At 39.9% G+C, this 15,056-nt stretch overlaps 1 protein-coding gene across 2 annotated transcripts; it reads right to left on the bottom strand.

The window, feature by feature from the left end:
• Positions 1 to 3,300: 3,300 nt before the first annotated feature.
• On the bottom strand, positions 3,301 to 10,375 carry LOC141907459 (uncharacterized). Of its 2 annotated transcripts, XR_012619492.1 has the most exons (7): positions 10,269 to 10,375; positions 9,015 to 9,122; positions 7,311 to 7,458; positions 6,497 to 6,703; positions 5,424 to 5,694; positions 4,053 to 4,158; positions 3,301 to 3,820 (listed from the first exon to the last, which is right to left on the bottom strand). XR_012619492.1 is itself a non-coding variant. In XM_074797107.1 (6 exons), the coding sequence occupies exons 1-5, from the start codon at positions 10,287 to 10,289 to the stop codon at positions 4,082 to 4,084; spliced, it is 561 nt and encodes a 186-aa protein (XP_074653208.1). In that variant the 5' UTR covers positions 10,290 to 10,375; the 3' UTR covers positions 3,301 to 3,820; positions 4,053 to 4,081. The 2 variants fall into 2 exon arrangements, 1 of the variants encoding a protein (XP_074653208.1); XM_074797107.1 differs by lacking the exon at positions 5,424 to 5,694.
• Positions 10,376 to 15,056: the final 4,681 nt, after the last annotated feature.

Genomic DNA, 15,056 nt, shown 5'->3' with positions numbered 1-15,056 from the left:
GAAGAAAATATCAATGATATCCTGTCCAGATACTGTGTAACCCTAAAAATGCGTGGTCGCGGTATTTATATACAGTCAGAAGGAAACGTTCATGTTTTACATTTGCTAGAAAATCCTAATAACAGTTTGATCGATAGAAACCAAATAACGAAATATAAGCTGCCGGATGGAGGTTACGTCATCAACTGTTTCGATGTCGACTCGCGGGGGAGCCGAATGTTTATTTACTGCGTGCTTACGTATAAATTGATGTATTTAACAGCTGAAGCAAAACTGATCAGTTTTATCAATATCAATAAGGATTGCGGACTAACATTTACTCCAGATCGTGGATACCTTTGTGTTATTAATGATCAACGTGTATTAATATCTGTAAATCCTGGATACTCTGATAACAGAGGAGCTGTGATTAGTATCAGATATAATGATCAGGGGTTCATAGATCACCCACGCATAGTATTGAACTCTGTAGACAGTTTGACATGTGATATACATCAAGTGTGTGACAGCAACACTGTAGCCATCCATCACTATGATAACAGTAATAAACAGTCCTCACTGAGAATATATAATCTGAACAAAGTGCCAGCTCAATAAAATTAAATTTGTTTCTAATTCTCCCTCTGGTATGTGAGTTGTTACTATAGATTTACCGATTTCTAAATAGTACGGAATCTATTGAGATTTTTAGATCGCGTGTAAAATCAAACAATTCTCATCCTAAGTAGCCACCATCCTTGTAGAAGTTGAAAGCATCGCTATAATAATAGTTAATTCTTTGGAAACAAAATAAGATTCAAAGTGATAGCTATTCGTACGGACTCGCTCGTGCGGATGAACTCCGAATGCTATTTGTACGGAACGGCCTACGAACAACATAATCGGGTCGGAATTGTCTATATAGGATGGCTCAGGATCAGCTTATAACCGAATGCGCTTGATTTATCGAACTATTTCCGAAATATAGTTCCGACTAACGGACATTCGGTTTCGTTTAGTTCGACTATGGTCGACTGACTCAGATAACCGAAGGTGGCCCTGGGTTCGTGAAAATGATTCACGGACCGGCCGTAAAAAGCAGTTAATTTTATAGCAGGGCAGTGCAATGGGGGTGTTACTAAAAACTATGCGCTACTAAAACGAAGACCTATGCACTTCGAGGTATTAAAACTATGCATGACTTAAGAAGTCCGAAGATACTCGAAATCATCACTTGGGGCGCTTTGTGCCACCTCTGCCGGAAACGTATATTGGTCGGTTCTCTCGGGTGCATATAGCCTTCGTTTTTAGTAGTGCTTCGTTTTAGTAACACTTATTGCTTAACTAAACGAATGACAACTTTCAAAATCAATCATATTTATTCTCATACAACAATTATACAAAATGCCAGGTTTGTGCTCGAGGAATTATAACGTAAGCTCCTCAAACACGTGGACTTTCAAAAACAATTAGTCCAACCACCATAGGCGTATAAACTATAAATGAGAGTTTATACACCCATGGTCCAACCATAGACTCTAAAACAGAACGTCTATGGCCATAACCATGGACTCTTAAACCGTGAGTCCATGGCTCCCCGCACTAAAATCAGAGATAAACCTGGCCAAATACTCTGGAAAGCGTAGGATTAAGTAATCAATCTGATTTACATTCTTACATCATTTTATTTTCATCAACATAAATATCATATTATTAACTTTCAGCTTATTTTCTCAAATTTTAATAGTAATTTTATTTCTATTACTATGTATGAAATTGTACTAACTTAAAACAAAGTTACATGTAAGGTATTTAGAAGTCTTTACCTACGATACATTTCCACTACAGCTGATTTATACAATTTGCATCAATAGGAAAATAACAAAAATACACAAATAATTATAAAAGTCTGCAAAATAAAAACATAATAACCGGATATAAAAACACAAATTCAATCTGGAAAGCTTAAGATTAGATTAAGTAAACAGTCTTTGATTTAATTTTCATTAACATTATTTTACAAGATGGCTAGTTTTGCCACCTTTGCCTTGTCTTCAAGACATTATCAAATTGGTTATTTTCTCAAATGTGACATTTAATGCGAAGTATTTTGGAGGTATTCTCTTCTATGCATTCAACAAGAGTATATAATCGAGTATATAAATATTGATTGTTCAACTGTCAATTTGAATAGAGTTTTTCTTGACATCTCGATCAATTTGTAAATAGTTCATGCAAAGAACCAAACGATTGACGGTAAAATCGGAATGGATTTTTGTTTATTTTTTTGGTGGTGGCCCGGTCTGTCGGGCAACTAACCAGGTTGCGAACAAATCTACGACGACCAGTTTTGAACCAGCGCTGTTCAGTTCAGCCTGAAATTCAGCATCATCGTTTAAAACTTTTAAATTACCAGACATCGCGGCTTCAGATCGATTTACCGATTCGCAATAATGACTATTTAAATCCGCAGTTTTCGACCGGTGCACCACCCAGCGGCAGGAAGTAGAATCCTCTATTCATCGGGGTGCGGACTATTCGCTACTAAACGGATTTGATCTAGTTTTTTTAATCAAACATAGCACTAAAATTGGTATTAACCTCGCCAATATCTACTATCGAATTCCTAGAGCAAATTACTACAGATCGTGAGCAGTGGGGACACAAAGTACACGACATCTTGGGGCAGCGGTGCCGAACCCTTTTGGGAGTGCCCCGGTCCACCCGCTGTCGTCCCCTGTCCTATTCTGACTGCGAATGCAGGTGGCTCAGAATTGGACAGGTGACCAATCTATGGTGGAAGCGAGTTCGGGGAGCGATACCCGACCCCTGGCAGCGAGGGCGAAAATAGCGAGGTCCGATCTCGACCGTCTAGTGCTGCCGCTAGGTATAACGATAGCGGAAAAAACGAGAACTAGCATTATACTCGCTTACCAGACAATCCGGTCGAGTGGAGATATTGTTTCAATCGTCAATGAATAGAGACACAATTCTCAATTCTTTCATATTCCTCGTCCCAAGTTCACCAATCATAGCAACCCATCTCTGCGTGCAACATCTCTCAAGGAATCATTACCCTGTCGGCGCCTTTTTACCACTTAGCAAAGACAATCAATTCCAACCAAATTTTCAAGGCCAACACGGTCACCCACAACTGCAAAACGTAAATACGCATTCTATTTCACAACGCCAGGGACTCCAGTTCCATTTACTAAAAACACAAAAACCAGCCAGAGAAAAATGCATCCTCAGCCAAACGGTTCCGATATCTTTGAAAAACCATGAAAAATACCGAATGAAAACTAAATCAAGATTTTCACATTTTTATTTTACTATCAATCGCTTGTTTTTTTTATTCTTTCGGACTCAAAAATATTTACACAATAGATAGTTGTCGGGGACGACCATTTCTTAAACGCTCGTCAAATTTCGTACAAAAAATATCGGGTCATGATCCGTTTTAAAACGTAATTCTTTTTTTTCCGTGTTGTTTATTCGCGAGACGTGAGCGAGCGAAGTGTCAATCAAATCGACGCCGATATAAGCCCTGCCCCCCGATCCGAAATAGTCCACCGCGTCGTCGCGTATGTATGGCAGAGACATTTAAAGAATCCGAGACAAGATTAGCCCCCCTCGACTCCCGAGAGGGGGGGTCAGATCCGCCCAATAAAATTATCGAATATCGGCAGAACACATGCTGATATTGGTGGCGCCCTCTTTTGTTCTCGCGGTGTTTTCAAAGTTTTTCCCATCCAGTTTCTCTGTACAAGGTTATAGTTTTAAGTTGTTTTTATTCGGATGGTGCTTCTTTCAAATCACCAGTCGACAACAACATCGAAATCTGTAAGACACAAAACATCGCAACCAAAATTTAACCATTTTTTTGCCATTTGGGAAAATTGAAAAATCACCCATGAAATACTTGGGAAAAACTTGGGAAATTTGAATTCATATAATTGTGGGAACCATGATAATAATGTCTTAGTTTTTCTATTTGGGAAAATTGAAAGATCACCCATGGAAATTTTGAATTGTGGGAACCATGAAGTGGCCATTGATATACTCAAACTCACCAGGCGCCATCGACGACTCCTGCGCGGGTCTAGTACCTCTCGCGACGTTCCTCCGGGCAGAATTTCGCAATATGGCCGACGCCCTTACAGTTGAAACATTCACGATCTGAAACGAGTCGGAGAAATTAGAGATGACAGAGTTTTACCGAAAACAGATGATCGATCGACCGCCCGTCCGCCCGGGGAGCGGGTATCACCCGGGGCGGGTACCATCGGCAATCTGAGCCAGCGTTTTATCATAATTTGTTAGGAATTGAAAAAAATTTTCAAAAATTCAATTTCTTTTTTTATGGGGGGTTAAAATTTCCGGTCGAAATTTATCTCTTCCGACCTGTTTTTTTTTAAAGGATTTCCTCCCTATCGTAAAGGAAATTTTTTGGCGGCCAAAAACGGTTAATTTCAAATGGCGACTTCGACTGTGGTTATTACGGACCTGTATCAGGGGTAGGAGGAAAGAATCTGATTCAAATAAAAAATTAAACTCTAGGATGAATTTATTTGAAAACTGGGCAACTTGATATAGACTCCTACGATTATAGTCATCCATCAAAACCCAGGAGTCATGGACTTTTACTTTTTTTTTACGAATGTAGATAAACTTTTTAAAGTCGGTCATCGACGCAGTCGTTGATGATGACTCACATCCAAATGACAGAGACAACTTTTCACTAATGACTTATCCAACTGACACTTAGGAAATAGAATTAGACTCCTACAGTTGTAGTCATCCATCAAAACTCAGGAAACATGGAAGTTACTTTTACGAAATGTAGATAAACTTTTTAAAGTCAGTTATCCGCGCAGTCATTGAGGACTCCAATTAACAGAGGTGACTTCACTAATGACTTATCCAACTGACACTAGGAAAAAGAATTAGACTCCTACAATTGTAGTCATCCATCAAAACTCAGGAGTCATGGAAGTTACTTTTTAACGAATGTAGATAAAATTTTAAAGTCAGCCATTGATGACGACTCACATCCAAATGACAGAGATGACTTCACTAATGACTTATCCAACTGACGACTTACCCATAGGAAATAGAATTGGAAATACAAATTGGGACTAAAAAATAAAGACGACTTCAGTTGACTTAAGTGAGACAAGTTGGGACAGTCCCTCCCTGAGTACGAGACACACACCTTCCCCCTCCCCCCCCCCCCCGAGTACAGACCGGTATAACCTCAGTCGCTGCCGAAATATTTCAAACTTACGAAAATTATCACAAATCAAATCGAAAAACCGTTATTCGTTTTTTAGTTTAAAACGATATCACAATATGAATTAATTTGTATATAAGTTAATAATAATTATCATAATAATTATATATAAATATAAATGAGCGTAGAGCCGGTGGTTTATCTAAAATACCTGCGGAGTTAACCAGACAGATATAAATATCACACGAGCGAGTGAGCGAACGAACTTTGCAAGCTTTTGACGACTGATCGACTCATCGGACCCAGAGAACGAGCTAGAGACACTAGAGATATATTAAACAGAACTAGGACGTTGGATGTTTGACTGACGGCGCTTCAACAACAAACTGGTCGAATCAGTCAACCGGTCAACGCTACTACAGTAACAGCTATCCTCGCCGCCATCTCCCCGGTAGTAGGAGCCGTCTGTCGTTGGGCGGGGCCTGAAATCAAAAATATGTTGCACCTGTTGTATGAAATATGATAACGATGTAAACAACGCCAGCCGGTTTGAGGTTTCAACCCCCTGCACCCCCCTTTTACTCCCCACTCCCCCCACTGTCTGACAGCTCAGACGACAGGGTTCTTACAGACCAAGGAATCCAAAATCCCATAAGACCCTCGAGTAAAAATGCCTAGTTATTCTCAGGGAGGGCTGATAAGAATCAAGAGGTTCCTCGTGCCACTCGTCATCAGCAAGAACAACAAGACACCAAAATATTCAAAATCCCTTATCGAATCATAAGATATCCTCAGTGAGGTCTGTTTCTAATCAAGAGGTTCCTTGTGTCACTCGTCACCAGCAAGAACAACAAGACACCAAAAAATCCCTGATTGAATTATAAGATATCCTCAGTGAGGGTTGTTTCTTATCAAGAGGTTCCTCGTGTCACTCGTCATCAGCAGGAACAACAAGACACAAATAAAATTCAAATTCGATTCCCTGATTTTTCCCTGCAGAAAAAAACTAAATCCAGAATCCACAGATCTGTAAGAACCCTGACTTGAACTACAGAGAAAATTGGCAAAGGTCCAGAATGAGAGACTACCTGCATTTAAAGGCACTACACCTCATCGTAAAGGTGAAACTCTACAAGTTCCAACCCCCCCCCCCCCCCATAGAACTGGAAACACCTTCTCCCCAACCAGAATCATACAACATTATGATATACAAAACTCATTTCGTAAAAATTTCACAAATTTCAAAATGCAAAATTTCCATCAAAAAACGATCAACGACATTACCTCTTCCACCGCCTCCACCTCCACCGCCTCCTCGACGGTCTCCGTACCGGTCACTGCTACCGTATCGGTCACCGCCGCTGCTACCGTATCTACTACTGCTACCGTATCGGTCACCTCCTCGGTCGCTGTACCGGTCACTGCCGCCACGGTAACGGTCTCCGCTGTCTCGTCGATCGCGACCACCTCCCTCGCGTCTTCGACCGCCGCCTGCGAATTAAAACACAACACTCAAGGACTTCTTCAACGATTCATTAAAATTATTATTAGTTGCTAATAGCTTCGACAATTCATTACAATTATAATTAGTTGCAGCTGATGAGCTTCAACAATTCATTAAAATTATAATTAGTTACTGAGAACTTCAACGATTCATTAAAATAATAATTAGTTACTGAGAACTTCAACGATTCATTAAAATAATAATCAGTTACCGATAGCTTCAACAATTCATTAAAATTATAATTAGTTACTGATAGTTTCAACAATTCATTAAATTATAATTAGTTACTGATAGTTTCAACAATTCATTAAATTATAATTAGTTACTGAGAACTTCCACCATTCATTAGAATTATAACCAATATTTCCACCTCCCCTAATGCGTACGTAATAAATGAATGACCCTACAGCAGAAATGAAAATCTAGGAATCATTTCTTATAGCCGCATCATCATTACGATTAAATCATTGGGTCTATCGAAGTGATTTCTTTTCTATTGCAAAAAAATCTAATTTCTAGCCTGAATTACCAGATCTATATTTCCAGATCTTTCATTTCGCTTAAACCCATTATTGCAAAATAAAGTAAACGAACCTCCTCCGCCGTTGCTGTATTTGGCAGCTTCAGCGCAGACGTCTTCGATGAGTTCTTTAGCGTGTTCGCACGCCGAGTCCGATCCGCTCAGTTGTATCACCGTGTAATACGGTTCCTCGCCGTTTTCATCTTTACGGTCTCGCGGAATCTTTAAAAAACAAACAAACAAATAAACAATAACTTATTTTTTTTGATGCTTCGAAAATCGACCTCCTGGCGACCCAGTTCCACGGTAACTGTGTTATGATTAGATACTTAGTTAACCCATTGAAAATGAACTGATTTTAACTTTGTTTTTTTGAAGTTTTGAAAATCGACCTCCCCGCGACCCAGTTCCACAGTAACTGTGTTATGATTTGATACTTAGTTAACCCATTGAAAATGAACTGATTTTAACTTTTTTTTTTGAAGCTTTGAAAATCGACCTCCTGGCGACCCAGTTCCACAGTAACTGTGTTATGATTTGATACTTAGTTAACCCATTGAAAATGAACTGATTTTAACTTTTTTTTTTGAAGCTTTGAAAATCGACCTCCTGGCGACCCAGTTCCACAGTGACTGTGTTATGATTTAGATTTCGAGTTAACTGATCGAAAATGAACTAATTTTAACTCGAGAGTTACAACTCTAAACTCACAACTGTAGAACTGGACCCGGTTCCACAGTCGTGAGTTAGAGTTAACTCTGAGTTAAGGCCAAAAAAATTGATACCTTGTTTCTCCGCTCTGCTGAGCTTAAATGTTGACCCGGCCGGCCGCCTATCTACCCTATACATTACTTTTCTTAAAATCGTGATCAATTTCACCATAACAGACCCGGCCGCTATAGAAATGAACTGTTTGCAAATTTTATCATATTTTACAAAAATGACCCGGCCGCTGCGGAGAAACAAGGTATCATTTTTGTTAAGCCTAAAGTTAAGTCATTTCCAATTAGTTAAATCTTAACTCATCAGTCGGACCACTTGGGACCGTCATTTTCGATCCTACCATGCGAACAACGAAAAACGATAACTTATTTTTTGAAGCTTCGAAAATCGACCTCCTGGCGACCCAGTTCCACAGTGACTGCGTTATGATTTAGATTTCGAGTTAACTGATCGAAAATGAACTAATTTTAACTCGAGAGTTACAACTCTAAACTCACAACTGTAGAACTGGACCCGGTTCCACAGTCGTGAGTTAAGAGTTAACTCTGAGTTAAAGTTAGTTCATTTCCAATTAGTTAAATCTTAACTCATAAGTCGGACCACTTTGAAAATCGACCTCCTGGCGACCCAGTTCCACAGTGACTGTGTTATGATTTAGATTTCGAGTTAACTGATCGAAAATGAACTAACTGTAGAACTGGATCCAGTAATGTACGCATAAGTCGGACCACTTGTCTCGGGGCCGCCATTTTCGATCCAACCCATGCCATGCATATTCTGAACTGCACGCATACGCATACTTTTTCATATGACCCAATATCATTTTAATTTCCTTTATCCAGACCCCTACTAGTCAAACTAAAAGTTATTCTCAAAATTTAACTGATCGCACAGCACAAATTAAACAGTCGCTGACGTGATTTCGAAAATATTTACAACTTTCCTATTCAACTTTTTTTTTTTAGTCAGCCCAGTTAGTCCGACAAAATTAGTCGGTTTTCAATTTACTCGCACTATTACTACTAACGACACCTGGCGGGAGGACGATGACTTACGGTTATTTTACAGTCGGATCTTGATTCCATTGATTTCACGTTGCTTCCTCCGCGGCCGATGATTCGTCCTAAATCCTCGCTTTTAACTTTGATTTCACCATCAGCGCTCTACAAAAAAAAAAAAAACATGTTACACCTCATTCTCATATCTTAACGAACCCCCCCCCCCCCGAGTCCTTACCGCTCGTCTTTCAAAACCCAGTTTTCTCCACAACAGATTTTAGAGAGGGTGGAGGCCACCCTTTCATTTTTCAAGCCAACCTTCTTTATAAATATAATCTGCCAGGGGCGGATCTAGGCGTTAATCTAAGGGTCTTCTCGAAATTCAAGGGACACACCGAAAAGGGCACTGATAACACATTGAAGCCCTTTGTCTAAGGCCCTGACAGAAAATTTTGAGATTCCAGCACTGATTTCCTGCATTTTGAGTCATGAAATTGTATTGCGAGCAAAATCTTTTGAGGGCACTTAGAAATTTTGAGGGTCTTCCAGAAGACCCGTTTAAGACCCCCTAGATCCGCGCCTGTCTGCCGCCCCATCACCGAAGTGGATATCGATATATTCTACCAAATGCTGGTACAGGGTGATACCACTTTTATTCGACTTGCTTTTACACTATTATTTAATCCCTGACATGTTGTTTCCCCTGACATGATCAGAATCTTATGAATTAACACAAAGACTTGATCAGAATCTTATGAATTAACACAAAGACTTGATCAGAATCTTATGAATTAACACAAAGACATGGACGGAAACCGTTCCGTTTTACAAAATTGCCTAACTTTACTTTTTGAAGACAAGAAATTCTCTGGACCGGTCCCGGATATCCAGGTAAGGGCCACTCTGTGATAATTGCTTTTTGAAATGTAATGAGCTAACAACACCAACACGTGAAAAAATTTCTAATTCATATCGTTCGTTCCTTTTTTTGAAGAAGCAAAGATGACACGATGAAGTTCAAAATATCAAGTTCTATTTTATCTAAACTAAAAAGCATATATTCTCAAAACGCTATAATAATTCACTAAAGAAAACAAACCGATTTTCAGGGATTTTTAGAAATTACGTCCATTATTTAAATGGCGTCCCTGGCTTTTCTGCGAACACCGGCCATTTTGTATTAATATTAGTCGAGCGAGGACAGCAGGGGAAAATATCCGTCGCTTAAAACCCTCAATTCAACACCTAAAACCGGTTCAAACCTATCGTATAACACTTCAAACTCTACTCAAAGCGATCTAGATTACTTACCCTGCTCTCGCTATAAGACATATCGATATTATTCGGGGTTTATCGGGTTGAATTATGGATGGATCGTGGCTTTCACTTCGATGCGCCTTTATTCAAGAATGAGATGACACCGTTTCGCATTCGTTATCGGAATCAAGCTCCGCACTATTTTTACGCCATTGAGAATTTTCTTTTAAAATGTTGCAATTAATTTCCCCTTTAAACTAATAAATATGGTATCAGATTTTAGGTATTTTGATTGATTTATTTGTTCTTAGATTTTGCGAGGAAAAATGACTTTGTCAGCATTTGCGAAACTAATATCGGAGCAATTCAATTAAAATCGAAACTCCTCTTTCGAGACGCCCTCTTTTATTCGTTTTTCAAAGAAATTATAAATTTAATTTAACGCAGAGAGAAAAAGAGCCGAAAAAAAGAAAAAATGTAAGTTTCTTGTTTTAGTTAGAAAAAATAACTTTCACTCATTCGCGAAACAATTCAATTATTTATATTCTAATAACTTTATTCTCAAAATATAAAACAATTCTCTTAAGCTAAAAAAAAATCTGAATTCAAATTTTGAACAAGACAAAAATCAAATGAATCAATGCCGGGATTATTTAAAAAACGAATAAAAAGTAACGTAAATCATAACATCAGCGATGTTTATTCTGTCGATATTTATGGGATTCGAACCCGCTCGCAGAATGCCAGTGCCGGCGCGCGTTACTCCGTTTAAGTCGCAACCGTCGCTGGATTTTCCACATTAAAATTCGATGTTTATCGATGTTTACGGCGCCGTTAAGTTATTTTCTAAGCGCGGTTTCTATGAATTATGATGTAAAATGAACGAGTTGTTGCCGTCAGAAGTGGCGCGTTTGATTTTAGGTGAGTTTAAACTTGAAAATTCCGCTTCAAACGCGAAATGTTTAACTTTTTTTTTCACTTCCGGGTTCGGCTTAAAAATATCCGAATATCCCGCAAAAGTACGTGTTAACCATTTGGAGACCCTGGGATCGAAAGTTAATGGTTAACGACTTAATGCCCAACTTAAACCTCAACCCTGTAACTTCAATCGTCGCATTTAACCTGAGAATCCGGTTTCAACAATCAGTTTAACTTAGAAAAGCAACCCATGGCAAAATTAAGTTTGAAATTTCATATAAATTTGATTTGTCATTTTGTGAAAAAGTAACTACAGTAACTAGTAAGCAAAATAGAAGAATTTACCAATTGCAACACGACACATGAACCAAACCAGAGATTTGAGTGTTGCTTTTTCGTGTAATATGCCTCTATTTTTGAAGTTTGAAAAAGTAAGATGACAGGATCAACAGCAGTGTTCCCTACAACCGGTGGTCGATTCCTTACAAACTCTGTCTAAACTGAAAATGATTTTAAAGCTGCTTGAGATTCTTTCTATTTGAACAAAATGCCATTAGAAATGTTTGTCTAGTTTGTAGTTGTACAGTTGGATTTGTGTTAACCCAATTCGGCCATTACCAAATTATAAATCAAGTTTAGGTTGTGTAGATGATTTGCTTACAAAACCCTAGAATTAATGGTTTACCGAGATAAACAGTACTGATTAAGGAGTAGTCTACTGTAATTGGGTTATGAAAGTGATGCAGACGCTTCCTCAAAACTTACTTACAGAAAATGCTATTTAAGGCCTATATGATAAAAGTTTGCTTATAAAAACACTGAATAACTGGATTGCTGAGATACAAACAGTACTGATTAAGGAGTAGTCTACTGTAATTGGGTTATGAAAGACGCTTCCTCAAAACTTACTTACAGAAAATGCTATTTAAGGCCTATATGATAAAAGTTTGCTTATAAAAACACTGAATAACTGGATTGCTGAGATACAAACAGTACTGATTAAGGAGTAGTCTACTGTAATTGGGTTATGAAAGTGATGCAGACGCTTCCTCAAAACTTACTTACAGAAAATGCTATTTAAGGCCTATATGATAAAAGTTTGCTTACAAAAACACTGAAAAACTGGATTGCTGAGATACAAACAGTACTGATTTCGGAGTAGTCTGCAGTAATTGGGTTATGAAAGTGATGCAGATGCTTCCTCAAATTTGAAATATTCTCCTTGTAAATTCTTTATATCTCCAGGAATGACCGATCTGTAGGGAACCTGCGTCACTGAGTCCATAGGGGGACCCTGTATAAAAAGAATGTGTGTCTATTTTTAGGTTACCTAAAAGAAGAGTCTTGTTTCAATACGTACAATGTGTTTCTGGATGAGTGTTTATATCTGAAGGAATACGTCACGTTGTTGCGCAAGGGCCGAGAATATCCAACTAACGTATACGGCTTATCATTGATCAATATTATTGATCAGTTTGTCGCGCTTAAAAATGGAGGTAAGCAAAAAACAGGGTTCTTTATGAACCTCGCAGGGATTACTGAACCTGACTCTGCCAAGTTCCTCCCTCGCAGGGATTTGAACCTGATGACATCGTGAGACTCTGCCATGTTCCTCCCTCGCAGGGATTTGAACCTGATGACATCGTGAGACTCTGCCACGTCCCTCCCTCGCAGGGATTTGAACCTGATGACATCGTGTGACTCTGCCACGTTCCTCCCTCACAGGGATTTGAACCTGATGACATCGCGAGACTCTGCCACGTTCCTCCCTCGCAGGGATTTGAACCTGATGACATCGTGAGACTCTGCCACGTCCCTCCCTCGCAGGGATTTGAACCTGATGACATCGTGTGACTCTGCCACGTTCCTCCCTCACAGGGATTTGAACCTGATGACATCGTGAGACTCTGCCACGTTCCTCCCTCGCAGGGATTTGAACCTGATGACATCGTGTGACTCTGCCACGTTCCTCCCTCGCAGGGATTCGTTCCTGATGACATCGTGAGACTGCCACGTTCCTCCCTCGCAGGGATTTGAACCTGATGACATCGTGTGACTCTGCCACGTTCCTCCCTCGCAGGGATTCGTTCCTGATGACATCGTGAGACTCTGCCACGTTCCTCCCTCGCAGGGATTTGAACCTGATGACATCGTGTGACTCTGCCACGTTCCTCCCTCGCAGGGATTCGTTCCTGATGACATCGTGAGACTCTGCCACATTCCACCATCGCAGGGATTCGAACCTGATGACATCGTGAGACTCTGGCACATCCCACCCTCGCAGGGATTCGAACCTGATGACATCGCGAGACTCTGCCACGTTCCTCCCTCGCAGGGATTCGTTCCTGATGACATCGTGAGACTCTGCCACGTCCCTCCCTCGCAGGGATTCGAACCTGATGACATCGTGTGACTCTGCCACGTTCCTCCCTCGCAGGGATTTGAACCTGATGACATCGTGAGACTCTGCCATGTTCCTCCCTCAGGGATTTGAACCTGATGACATCGTGAGACTCTGCCATGAAAAAGAATGACTCTAAAAAGGACTCTAAATGAAACATGCATTCTGATTGGCTAATGATAATACCATCCATAGAATTAAAACCAAATATTGATTATTATTTTTTCAAACAGGTTTTTCTGCTGTGGTTCCTAGCAGTACAGTTCCTAGCTGTGTGGTTCCTAGCAGTACAGTTCCTAGCTGTGTGGTTCCTAGCAGTGCAGTTCCTAACAGTGCTGTTCCTAGCAGTGCAGTTCCTATCGCTGCAGTTCCTAGCAGTGCCGTATCTAGCAGTGCTGTTCCTAGCAGTGCCGTATCTAGCCATACAGATACTAGCAGCTCGGTTCCTAAAAAACGGAAAAGGAAACGGAAACAAAAGACGCCTGCGATGGAAATCCTTGGATTCGAAGAGGTTTTTAACGCCGTTTGTTCAGGTGAGAAAATAGAGTTACTTTGAATTTAAGCAGACAGAAATTGAAATTCCACTGAACTGGCTCCGAACCGAGACATGAAAATAAACTTTGTTTTTTTTTCTGATATCACAGATCAACCTGCAGATATATCGAAGAGTGCTTCTCAAAATACAGGTATGAGTCAAAAGATCCCACTTGAGTGGAGTCTACTGTATCATCCAATTCAGATATCGCTCTCAAGTCAAAAGATCCGACTTGAGCGGAGTCTACTGTACCATCCAACTCAGATATCACTCTCAAGTCAAAAGATCAGACTTTAGCGGAGTCTACTGTATCATCCAACTCAGATATCACTCTCAAGTCAAAAGATCAGACTTGAGCGGAGTCTACTGTATCATCCAACTCAGATATCACTCTCAAGTCAAAAGATCTGACTTGAGCGGAGTCTACTGTATCATCCAACTCAGATATCACTCTCAAGTCAAAAGATCTGACTTTAGCGGAGTCTACTGTATCATCCAACTCAGATATCACTCTCAAGTCAAAAGGTCTGACTTGAGCGGAGTCTACTGTATCATCCAATTCAGATATCACTCTCAAGTCAAAAGATCTGACTTGAGAGGAGTCTACTGTATCATCCAATTCAGATATCACTCTCAAGTCGATAGATCTGACTTGAGAGGAGTCTACTGCACCATCCAACTCAGATATCACTCTCAAGTCAAAAGATCTTACTTGAGCGGAGTCTACTGTATCATCCAATTCAGATATCACTCTCAAGTCGATAGATCTGACTTGAGCGGAGTCTACTGTACCATCCAACTCAGATATCACTCTCAAGTCAACAGATCAGACTTGAACGGAGTCTACTGTATCATCCAACTCAGATATCGCTCTCAAGTCAAAAGATCTGACTTGAGCGGAGTCTACTGTATCATCCAACTCAGATATCACTGTCAAGTCAAAAGATCCGACTTGAGTGGAGTCTACTGTATCATCCAATTCAGATAT

The sequence above is a fragment of the Tubulanus polymorphus genome, chromosome 6, assembly GCF_964204645.1.
Source record: "Tubulanus polymorphus chromosome 6, tnTubPoly1.2, whole genome shotgun sequence".
NCBI lineage: Eukaryota > Metazoa > Nemertea > Palaeonemertea > Tubulaniformes > Tubulanidae > Tubulanus > Tubulanus polymorphus.
Note: the sequence above shows the minus strand (reverse complement) of the source record. Positions and strands in the feature narration are given on the sequence as shown.

Coding starts and splice junctions, on each gene's coding strand:
- LOC141907459 (XM_074797107.1), bottom strand. CDS start 10,289: ATGTCTTATAGCGAGAGCAGG. Junction 9,123..10,268: donor TGTCTTATAGCGAGAGCAGG/GTAAGTAATCTA, acceptor TTTTTTTTGTAG/AGCGCTGATGGTGAAATCAA. Junction 7,459..9,014: donor GATCCGACTGTAAAATAACC/GTAAGTCATCGT, acceptor TGTTTTTTAAAG/ATTCCGCGAGACCGTAAAGA.